The sequence below is a fragment of the Falco punctatus genome, assembly GCF_963210335.1.
Source record: "Falco punctatus genome assembly, chromosome: 10".
NCBI lineage: Eukaryota > Metazoa > Chordata > Aves > Falconiformes > Falconidae > Falco > Falco punctatus.
Genome location: NC_137590.1, coordinates 13,351,811 through 13,363,808, shown reverse-complemented (window position 1 = coordinate 13,363,808; position 11,998 = coordinate 13,351,811). Strand labels below are relative to the sequence as shown.

The 11,998-nt window shown below is 42.5% G+C and overlaps 1 protein-coding gene across 1 annotated transcript; it reads left to right on the top strand.

Moving 5' to 3' along the window:
• Positions 1–234: 234 nt before the first annotated feature.
• Positions 235–4,415, top strand: RPS21 (ribosomal protein S21). Its single transcript, XM_080403678.1, has 6 exons — positions 235–283; positions 522–613; positions 1,559–1,622; positions 3,398–3,469; positions 4,122–4,177; positions 4,355–4,415. Exons 2-6 carry the CDS (start codon positions 564–566, stop codon positions 4,362–4,364), a joined length of 252 nt encoding a protein of 83 aa, XP_080259804.1. The 5' UTR covers positions 235–283; positions 522–563; the 3' UTR covers positions 4,365–4,415.
• Positions 4,416–11,998: the final 7,583 nt, after the last annotated feature.

The window sequence follows — 11,998 nt, the reverse complement described above, 5'->3', positions numbered from 1 at the left end:
GGGGAGGGGTGGGCCCCGCGGGGTGGGGTGGGCCCCCGCCCCCCAGGGGATGGCCCCTGGCCCGTGATCCGCTGGCCGAAGGGTGGCCCTGGTGCCCTTCTCCCGGAGCCGCCTCAGCTCGGCGAGGGGGTGGGGTTCGGGGGCCATCGCGGCCGTTTAACGGTCTTTCAACGGCTGCGTGCCCGCGCGGGTGAGGCCGCCGCCGCGCCGGAAGCTGTTCGCTCCCGCTGACGTGCTTCCGCTTCCGGCGCCGCGCCTCCTTTTCCGCCGCGGCGCACGCGAGGTAGGAGCGCGGTCGCGGTGCCGCTTCGCGGGGAGCGGCCGGGGCGGCCCCGGGGACGGCGAGGGGGGCTAGGCCCCGGCCTCCCGCTCAGTTGGGGGGTCGGGGGGGCCGCGGCGTGCTGCGGGCCGGGGCCGCTGCCCGTGGGGCGGCTCGGCCGTGGGGCCCGGTGATGGCGCTCGGCGCAGGCCAGGCCAGGCCGTGCGGACACGGCCCCTGAGCCCCGCTCTGCGCTCTCTAGGTCTTACCGCTTGGTGCCTGCGCCTCGGCCAGCCAGAACGCCATGCAGAACGACGCCGGGGAGTTCGTGGACCTTTACGTGCCTCGCAAATGGTGAGCGGTTGGCTCCAGCGCTGGGGGGGGCCGGGGTCGGCGCGGAGCCGGGCCCTGGGTAGCGACCCGCGCCGGAGCCCGCTGCAGGCAGCGCAGGAGCAGGGCTTTTCGTAGTCACGAGTATCTGCAGCAAAGGAAAGTGGGTTTTATCCGTTTCTGTATTTTTAAAAGTACGTAAAATATGTGAAGGAGGGAAGAGTAAAGCTCAAGAAAATACTCTGCATCTTCCGTTGCTTAACTGTCAGCCTTACAGGGCAGCAGTGACGGCTCACGCATGGTTCGTTTCAGAAGTAAATGCGGTGTTTGCAGTGTGCTGGTGTTTCTGTGCTACAAGGTGTCCTAGCGAAGCTGTTAAGGAATCAGCATGTGCTATCAAGGCAGCAACCAAGTACAATTTTGAGGTTATAGTAAAGTGACAGTGAGAAGCTTTTTGTAAATGTGTACGTTAAAAAAATAACTGGAAAATAAAAAGCAGTCATGTGTTTTTATTAGGGTTAAGTCGAATGTTTTTTGCAACGTGTGATTTCTGAGGGTTTGCAACCCAAGTGTCTTTTGATAGCTGTAATGACCCCAATGAAAAAGGTATAGAGAATACATTCTCTTGAATTACCTTGATTGTGGTATTGTTTGCACTTTAGAAAAGACTTGATACTCTTGTGTGTTTTGAAGGGCTGTGCTGGTGTGTGCATTGTATAGGGGTGAACTGGGCATATAAAAAAAAATGAAGAGATAGTTGCCAACTTAGCATGATGCTACCAAGTGAAAGTCTCCTTTAAATGTACTTAAAGTCTCATTTTAATGTTCCAAGCACTGAAAGCTTAAACAGTTAAGGTCTGAACTTCTTGTGCAGCTTTAATTTGCTTGTAGATGTGGGGGTTAAGTTTTTTCTCGTTGTCACCATCCATTTCCTTTTGTTTAAATATGTCTTGGTTTTTTATTCCTTAGCTCTGCTAGCAACCGAATAATCGGTGCTAAGGATCATGCTTCTATTCAGATAAATATTTCTGAGGTAAGTTTCATAACAGAATTATGTGATCAGAGAGCTACACATTTAAACTTTTGCTAGATGTTAAGAAATACAACAGCTTTTGATGCATCTCCAAATAATTCACTAGAGACCATATAAGTGTAGAACTTGAGGGTTTTCAAACATTCAAGTATATGACTGTGTCACCCCTGGTTATTTTTCATTAAGGGAGTTTCATAAACCTCTGTACAGTCTGTTCCAGTGCTTAACAGTTTAACTAAATGCAACTTCCTAATGTTATGTTTTAGCTAATGAAATATAAATATAAAATATAAATTAGGGAGTTCCTTGTCCTGAAGGAAAGAAGGAGACAAAATGTTTGTCTATGGGAGATTCTTATCCCTTCTGCCTTCACCTGTCTGTAAGAAAGTACCATTCTTCAGTCTGTCCTTGTGCACCCTAGTTTTTAATTTTTTGTTCTTGTTGATCTTCTCTGGGCTTTTTCTAGTTTATCCAAAAGATACAGTTGCCAGAACAGAACGCTGTTTCTGGTCTACTTTGCTTAACTAAAATGTCATCTTCTGTGCTTTGCCTGAATACTTCCTGTTAATACTTGACACTGCTGCTCCCGATAGGTGACACATGAGATTGCTCGTGTGTTTTGTGTGCAGCATTATGGTTTCATTAACTCAGTGCTTGGGCTATTAGATGCATAGAATTTTTCCTGAAGTATGCTGCTGGCTGTTTGTATTGACTTGGTATTGTACATTTAGTTTTCTTTCTGTAACATAAGGAATTTGTTCTTGTCCAAATTTAGTTTCGTCTTCTCAGGGTGGTGTTCTTGCAGCTTCCTCCAAGCTTAACATATATGCTGAGAAAACCACAGCAGACCTTGACTCCTGCAGGATCCCAGTTAATGCGCAAGGGCTCCAGTTAATTTAAACGCCTTTTAGCATGCTTTTTTTCCCATGTGTTTATTGGCATTCACCTTGCAGGAACTCTGTGGACTCAGTGTTCCTACAGCTTATGTGCTATATAGCTTGATTTATTTGCTTGATTGATTTCTTCTTGAATGGGAGACCACAGACTACAGTACCATATTTTTACACAACTGAGTCTCTTGTGTTACATGTCTGACTAAAGAAATAATTGAAAAAAAAAATGCTCTGTTTCTGATTTCCTGTAAATGTTAAGGCAAATATTTCTCTTGTTCACCCTGTTTCTTTCCTTCAGTGGTCCCTATTGTTTTCAAAAGATCAGAGATTAGCGGAACTCAAAAACACACCCATGGTTTTGTAGGGCTCACTACACTGTTAATGATTTGTCTTGTTTAGTCTTTTTTCCTGTTCAATTTCTCAGCAACTGGAGGAAGTGAGACAAATTGTGTGTCTCAGCTTGGGGGCATTTTACTGCCTGTGTAACAAGACTGCCCCCTTCAGTTTTCCATAATACCAACCTTAATTAAAAGGAACATGAAAAAAAATAGCAGAGGCCGTAAAATCCATAAGTAAACTTTACTTTTCCATTTTTATAAAACACAAATATTTTTTTTAGCTACTATTTCATATTGTGCTCTTGGTTATGCTGCATGATCTATTAAATTTTATAGCGGCGCTATGTAATTAACTATAACTTTGCTGTGAAAAGATACTCTGTAGTTGTCTTTCTAATTTTGGAATTTGCATTAGTTTTATGTAGTTTGCTGAAAAATAGTTGCAGTATTTAACAAGTAATTTTTATCTTTGGGTGCCTGGCAAGTATGTAAGAGCATAACATTTTATAGGAATTTATATGGAGTAACTTGCTTGTAATCACAGGTTGACAAGGTAACAGGCAGAGTAAATGGCCAGTTCAAAACGTATGCCATTTGTGGAGCAATTCGTAGAATGGTAAGTACTTCTTTAACTGTTAAAGTATTCTTTAACTGCAGAATGATTGTGCTTCTTTTTATATTGATTAGTAACTTTTTAGATTTGTGTTTGGCCCTGAAAACACAATATGTCTTGAGCTTGTTCTAGAGGAAGAGCTTTTGTGGGGATGATGAAGACAGGACAAAGATGTGAACACATTTACTTAGAAGAATCAGTTTCTTCTGTTTTTCTGAATTATGTATGTTCATAATTTTTTTTATCACTGCAAGTGGATGCAAGTGGGTTGTTTTTTCTCTTTTAGAATGTTCCAAGCTACTGATACCTGGCTTTTATCTGTTGTTTATAATTGTTAGAAATGATACTACCATGGCTTAAATTTGTTAAACATGATGTGAAACTTCCCAGAGTTCATCAGAAGTCTGCTTACTCAGAAATAAATCTTGTTAATGCAAGCTTATATATGTTTTCAGGTTAAAACTATTTCTATCCTAAAGGATGACAAAGAATTTAACAGCTTGTTTTGAATACACTAATCTGTGCCTATGAGATGTAGTGATTTGTGGAAGACACTGTGCATTTCTCTACCAGCATTATATGCTGCAGCTGCCTCTTTTTGATGTGTATCAGCAATTACTTGGTCACTTCAGAATAATCTTTTTGTTTTTTAAAGGGTGAATCAGATGACTCCATTCTGCGTCTGGCAAAAAATGATGGAATTGTTTCCAAGTACGTATGTTTATCTTATCCTCTAACTCCTGCAGGGGCCACTCCCATACCCAAATCTAGCTCTTAGGTTAAAAATGTATATACCATATATATAAGATGATTACACAGTTCAAAAATATTTACTTGAGCTGTTGAAGCAAACTAGTTTGTAACAATGTTTGTTTCATTTTCTTCTAGGAACTTCTAACTGAAGAAACTGGAATGGAACATCTGATGTAAAATAAACAGTTCAAACCTATATTGTGCTGTGTCTTTGTTCAAGTCATAAACATCAGTGGATTTATTACAGCTAGTATACAAAGACTTAGAGATACATGTCTTCAAAAGATACACAAATTCTGGTTATGAATTCTTAAACGAATCAGCTTGTAGGCCAGTGCCAGAGTTGAAAATCAAGAATTTTCACATCACTCTTTGGTTCGCTATCATCTTTCTTTTCTGGATTTGATAAGCTTTGCAGTTGTAGCTCAACTCCTTTTTTGATCTGTAATGGAGCATTTTGCAATATAGCAATCTAATTCATCTTCCTGCTTTTTCACTGGAAAGACTAAGGCAATTCTTTTGGTTATGATGCAGAAGTTCAGTGGGTTTTCTGCTGATAGAGGCTCACAGTATTTACTCTGCCACCGACATTCTTTAAGCAAATCATTAAAACTGCAATTTGTGGAAAACTTAGCAGAAATACTTCTTGGCATGCTAGCAGATTGATTGCCGTGTGAGAGTGACTCTTAAAGGTTTTACCTTTTTAGTCTTGTATTACACCTTGATATTGAACAGCAGGGAAATAATTTAAGGATAAATAACCTGACTATTTGGCAATATTTTAAGAAATTACTTAATAGCCCTTTAATGGCTAGATAGACTTTCTACCTGCTGATGTGGGTTTGTTTTTTTGTCAGCTATCCTAGCAGAACCAAAGGAAGAGGCAAGCAGTTGAAATGATAGTACATCTGCTGACATTGCTTCTCTTATCTCTCATTTCTCTGGCTAATTTTCATACTTCAGGCTTCTAAGCTGGCACACACTAGTTACTTAAAGGTTTTGCCTGTTGTACTTAAGGTGTTTAGTTTTAGTTTGAACTGGTTGGTTTTCTGGTAATGTAAAGCTTCTGACATAGTTACTGTGAAAGAAAAATAAGATTTTTTTGGGGGCTCGGACTACACCGATACTCAAACGACCAGCTTTGCTGAGTTAACGTCAGGCGTTAGCTTCTGATAAATCCAGTGTCGTAGAAATAAGGTTGCTTATCCTGCAGGGCTGAGAACATGGATGAACTGTCAAACTGAAGTGTTTAAAAAAAATCTAAAACTTTTGTTTTTTCCATTTTAGATAAAATCCTGACCTTGCAGTACTATCTTCTGACACCTCTGAACTTGCTCCTGCTTTGTGTTCCGAAATATGTTGCTTCATGACATTTTTTTTCCCCTTTGATCAGCTTTTCACATTTGACTTTGAACATAGCACCTTCCAATACCAAGGTGCTATAGCTGTACTAACGAACCTTCGAGGTGTCTTGTGTCATTCTAGTGGGCCACTGCTTTTTGGCAGTATTACAGCTTTTTCCTGTGTTAACAGTGTTAAGCAGCATACTAAATCACGAAAGCTCTTGACAATCTTTTTTTTTTTTTCTCCATACTGTCTGCAGAAATTGAGAAATGGAATTGCAGCAAGCGCTAAGCTAGAAGCAACTGCTGGCAGCAAGATACAGGCATGGGAAAGGGGAAGGGTGTTAAGAACAGACGCTTTGTGCTGTTGTGTCTTAAAAGTGTCTAGTTAAAATCATTGGCACCTCTATTGGGAAGAAATTTCTGATTTACTTTGGCTAGAATTCCACAGGGACTTAAAAGCATGGTGTCTTTTCTAGGGTATGATGTGTCTCAGACCTTTGCTTTGCAGGAGGGATACAAGAAGAGGCTATAACCTTACTTCCAGGTGCTGCTTTTGTGTTGGTAGGTTCTGCACACAGCAGGTTTATTTGTCAGTTGGTGCTTGTCACTTAAATAGAATGTCATTCATATATCGTTTCAGTAGTTTTAAAATATGCTAGTATGATATGACTAGTATTGAAAATTGCCATTGTCAGCCACATTTTATTGATTTCATAATAATTACAACCATACACATGCTGTCCTTCAGATGATGTGTTCTGATCTGTGCATTCTCAAGAATTGCTGAGAGGTTGTATCCAGATGATACCGTGTGTGATCATCTCCAGGACAATTTTTGCAGTTGTCCTTACTCAAATCTCTGCATGGGCCCTCTCAAAGTTTTGTCAAGTGATAGAAACTGTTTTGGTGATGCTTTCCTGTTTATGCTCCATGTAGAGCTGGTTGCCATGTGGCTTATTTCTGACTTGTTTGCAAGTTACTGTTATGCATGTGAGTGTGGGAAACTTCAGCCCTCAGACTTCTTTCAGGAGAGACAGGAATAGGGATGCGGTTGCCTCTGAATGAAGAAGGATGGTTGAACTACCCAAGTGTATTCTTCTGTATTTTTCTTACTTCTCAGACATGTCAAAATGCAATATACTTCTCTGGAAGATCCTGTCTTGACACCATAGATATGTCTATTGAATCTTAAACACTGCAAACCGGGCCATGTTAAGGTGTGGTTTTTTTAAATTCACTTGGGTTATTTTCAAGTCATAAAATGAATTAGGATTTCAAGTATAAGCCACTGTATAGCTATAATGAAGTACCTAACTAAACCTTTGTTTTAGGAGCAATTTCTTCAGAGAAGACCCAAATCCACAGGCTGTTAGCCCTTTTTAGCATAGCTGTAAAGTAAAACATTTTTGGTTGCACATTCTGCCTTCCCACTGGTAATGCTTGAATTTACTACTTCTCCAAGCTAATGGAACTTATAAAAGATAAACTCCTGGATGTTTCAAGTAAGGAGGAACTGCTAAAAAGACTAAAGAAAAGGCTTGATGTTGATGTTGAACTTGGCAATACAGAAAGCATGTGAGAGAGATACCTTTTAGATGCCACAAACCAGAAAAAAAAACCACCCAACCCACACTTTATTTTTGATGTTTTCTTCTGACATCTAAGTCAACCATGAAAGATGCATTAAAAAAAGGGGCGGAGGGGGCGGATGAGGGGGGACAGGGACACAGACACTATTAGCTGTGACTCTCCTGGAAATAATTCATTTTTCCAGCAGATAAATCTCTGAAAACACTTTCTGGCAAAACAAGACTTAATAGTCTTCAAACTGGAGAGATTTTGGCTTGGCTTATGTCCAATTCTCATTACTTTCCTTTGTACACAGTAAAAGGAGCCAAGTTTTAACTGGGCTTGATTTTTCTTTCTTACATATCTTACATTAGCTGCTCTGCTTTGGCATTAGGGTAGAGCTTAAAATCAAAGCAGTAATCGTTTACTGCTGATAAATGTCTAGTTTACCAGAGTTTAAATATTGTTGACTTGCTCCTAATCCCCTCAGACTCTGTTCATCCATGTGGATTTCAGTGGAATTCCTCCATAAGGCAAAATGAACTGACAGCTTTAAAGTTCACTATGAACTTGAGGTCTCTCAGATGTCTTTTTAAGCAATAAGACTCCATTAGCATACAGTGATACCAAATACATGCTTCTGTATTAAGTATTTTAAGAATTACGTTGTCATTTAAAACTTCTTTTGCTTTGTAATACTGATTGTTGCCATTTTTCAGAATTTTTAAAAATTTAAACAAAGTTTTCATAAATTTCTTGTCAAAATAAGCTTATGAAATGGTATGGTGCCATATCCTAAACCCTAGTTCAATTGGTAATGGATTAGCACTGTGCTAAAGACTTTCCTGAAGTTCACACCACTTTCACCACCAAGACTGCATAGCACATGAGGTCTTGTAAGAATTTTTGCAGTATGCTAACAAAGGAGAATGTGTCACTTTAAAAATCAAAGGGAGGACACGTGTCCCTTTAAAAATCGATTTTGAGTTGCATTTTCTAGTATTGTGATGTAAAATGTGCTTTGTTTTCCGGGAACAGGAATAGTTCAGATCTAGAGCCATGAAAGGGAATGAACTGTACTTGTACTGTACAAGATGGGCAGAGTTGCCCTTACATGGTTACATTGCACCAAGTTGTGAAATTCTTTTCTGTTACTTAGGAGGACTTGGCAGTGGCATCCTAAAGACATCTGATTTAACTGGGGCTATTTTAGTGTCTTTGGCCAAAATTTTGCTGTCAGACAAGAGCCCATCTACTGCTTAAACCACCTGTCTTTTTTGGTAGGAGCTTGTAGATGTCTTACAACACCGGGTTTTCTTTCAAGCCTTGGTATTCTTTTAATGAACTACATGGTGTTGAAAAGCTGCTTTAGTCAATTTGGGCTGTAAGTGTGTTGTGACCAGAGGTCCAGGGTTAGGAGGCCACTGCATCTGCTGTTCCTGGGGGCACAGAATTAGCAGCCTTGATAACATCGCCCTTGCTTGCAAGGTGCCAAACAGGCAAAACGCTGCCAAGGCTGGGAGAAGACAAGAAGCAACATGCTTCTCTGACATCACTTGTGCTTCACTGCGGAAAGGGGCACTGTGACTCAGAGGAATAAAGAACACCAAGAGTGTCTTTTGCCTTTGTTTATATCCGTTACTGCTGCTCTCTGCTTCCTGGCTCAAACTCCCAAGGAGTTTGTGGAGCAGAGGCTGTCTCACTAGTGCTCCCTACAGAAAAGAAGCTAGCACAGCTTGCAAGGGATATAGTTTATTTTCCTAAAGCATGATGCAGTGATGCTGGAGGCTGCCGAAAGCCTGCCTGGGGAACTGAGCTAAGCTGTTACGCTAGATTTGGCAGCAATTTTGTTTTTCAGCTGGATGCTAGGGAGAGCCATCTAATCCCATCTCCTGTTTTGTTCAGTTGCTGTCACTTAGTGATACAGAGATAAAAACACCTCTGCTGCAAATATTACCTTGAACATGTTAAGGGAGGTTTTGATTGTAGTTAATTCACTGGTGACTGTTTGTGTTGAGGCATCCCAGGGGAGGCAGCTTCCCCATATGTATGTTAAACTAATAATCCGTGGAAAAAACCATAGAAAACTAATTAGGCATTTTTTTCCTGCTGGAAAATACACTATTGTTTAATATCAGACAGGAATTCCCCTTGACTAAATCCTCAATAGGAACTGCAGGTACTGAGATTTTAAGAATTCAGAATAATTAATAAGGTTAATGTGGGATTTTATTTTTTTTTAATGTATCATGATGAAAAATGTATTATTTTAACATCTGTTCTCAGATAGCTGATAGTAAATGTGGCCGGGCTGAACCAACCATATTATTCTGCAGTTTAGAGACCTGAGCTTTAGCCTGATAATAAATCCTGGTCTGTGGTTTCTTTCCACTGGACTGGGACTGTGAAGAGCAGCAGATGCTGCCTCTGCCAAGGGTTCCGGCCCCTCGGGGGGGCAGAGCAGCAGCTGGTTGTTGCTGTCCTGTGGCAGGTTGACCATGGCTGGCTGCTGGGCACCCACCCAGCCGCTCCCTCGCTTCCCGCTCCTCAGCAGGGCAGAAAATAAGATGGAAGAGCTCGTGAGTGAAAGTAGGGAGGTCACTTGCCAATTACCATCATGGGCAAAACAGGAAAATTAATTTATTGCTTATTAAAACAGAGTTGGATGGTAAGAAACTCCTTCCACCCACTTTTTCAAGGTTCAGGCTGAGGGGGACACCCACTCCAGCACCCAGAGCTCCTGGCCCCTGGAGCTCCCCAGCCTCCCCCAGTGCTTACCGGGCTGTCTCTCACCAGTTTGGCTTTTTTTACGTCACCCATTTTCCAGTTCTCACACAGGTTTTCCCAGCAGTGCCTGGCATTGCCGAGTGGCCCGGCTGTGCCCTGAGGGGGGCAGACAGAGGCGGCCGGAACCGGCCAGAACCGGCTGCATGAGGCGGCCCCGAGTCTCCTCACAGAGACTTCCCGCCGGCACTGGCACCCACACCCCGCACAACGCGTGTCCCCCTCAAAACGTGGTTAAAATAAAACCCTTTGGTGCCACAGCTGGTGACGGGCTTCAGCAACGTCTCAGGTTGGTGTTGTGCTTCTCCTGTGGCAGATCTCCACCAGCGTTATGGGGACGTGTGTATATTTATCCATATTTCACAGCTGGGAAAGCAATGGTGTGTGGAAAGCGAGGCATGGCCATCCATCAGCGGATAGCACCAGGATTAAAACACAGATCTTGGAAGCTCTGGAGCAGGACGTATGTTATCTGTTAACCCACGGCAGGTGTTCTGAAAGGATGAGGGACGCTCCTCAGGTGGGTGGCCGGGTGTGCTGGGTGTTCATTGGGAATTGTTGCCCAGATGGAAGTGCAAGTCACACTTCACATTTTGATGAGCTGATTATAAGTTGTGCACTAGGACACACCACATACATCAAAATTAAGCCGTTGCTTGTCTGGCTTTCAATTTAGTAAACTTTTCACTGCTTTCATAGGGCACCAGGGTCCTGAGAAGCACGTTGATCCATCTATCGATGCGTACAGAGAGGCAGTGCGCTGGCAGCCCCATGGGAAGTTACTCAGATTGTCACCCACTCTCAGGAGCTGCGGTGCCTGTCAAGTAGGTAAGGTTAAAAAAAAAATGCTGAGATACTGTGTGTTTTATTTCACAAAACAGCATTTTCATCAAGTGTTTAGCGCAGCTCTATATGGGTTGCTCGTCAAGCTGGGAAATGTGATAGTTCATGCTCTAGGCAAAGTGTTTCACATGTCTGAGGCTGAATAAAAATAGCGCTTCAAAATAAATTGGTTAGTGCACTGGGGAGGTGGCAGAGATCATTACTTGCAGCTTGTCCCTGGTTCATTCAGTTCCTTTCTCTACAAGGGCTAGAAAGGCTGGGGATTTAATTCTCCCTTTGACTAGTTTGAGGCTAAAATAAAGGGATTTACATGCCTGATTTCTGTTCTGGCCAATGGAGCCATGCTCGCAGCAAACTCCCTCTGCATTCCTGGGAAAATGGGGTCATTTGTGCCAGATCACTCAGCCAAGTGCACAAGCCAGATCTGTGACTGTACAGCCCACAAGCCAGCTGTGCTGAGGAAATAACGACCTTACAAAGTCGATACTGCAGTTAAGTTCAGTGTCTGCTGATGGGTCACTTTTGCTGCTGTCTTGTGTCTGCTCTCAAGTGCCTCGAACTGTCACCCCAGAGTTCAGTACGTTAGCGGTAATCTCAAACTTGGAAGAGTTTCCAGGCAAGCTGACCAAAATCTGAGGATCTAAGACTGCCTGTACCCAAAAATAAGTAAAGCAAAGGAAGCTAATCCCAGATGGTGCTGATTAAAATGTGAACTACAAAAGGCTGATTAAGGAAGCAGCTTTCAGGCTGCAAAGTATATTACCTGAGAGGGAGCTTGATCATTGAAGCACAGAGCTCATATTTCTGGAAACCCAGCACGTCTTGAGACAGCGCTGCCTTTGGAGAGCCTGCAGCCTCCTGCAGAAGATAATGGTGCCAGGCTTTGGGTCTTTTGATCACACAGGGAACTGATCACTTGGCAGTCACCTTCTTGCTGAGTGATGCAAGTGTGACCACGTTAGGCACAAACCCTTTTAGGGTAAAAGGAGGCATGTTTATAAGATTTTTCTAACCTTCTCCCAAATGGTGCACTTGTCTAGGGATCGGGAGGCTTTGCAGGTGTGGGACAGGAGGCAGTGTACCTGATCCTGGCTACAGAATGGCTGGTTATCAGACCTGGTTTGGTCTTAAGGCCCCAGATGCCTATTTTTTGTTTTCCAAAATACATTGTTTGTCACATATCTCTGTGGGCTTTCTTTTTCAAGCTGGTTTGAGACTATCCTGACAGCAGTTAATC

What these genes read in the sequence shown, in the direction of transcription:
- RPS21 (XM_080403678.1), top strand. Translation starts at nt 564, where the DNA reads ATGCAGAACGACGCCGGGGAGTTCGTGGACCTTTACGTGCCTCGCAAA. An exon ending in TTCAGATAAATATTTCTGAG is followed by an intron (nt 1,623 to 3,397) that starts GTAAGTTTCATA and finishes TTGTAATCACAG; the next exon opens with GTTGACAAGGTAACAGGCAG. An exon ending in GTGGAGCAATTCGTAGAATG is followed by an intron (nt 3,470 to 4,121) that starts GTAAGTACTTCT and finishes TGTTTTTTAAAG; the next exon opens with GGTGAATCAGATGACTCCAT.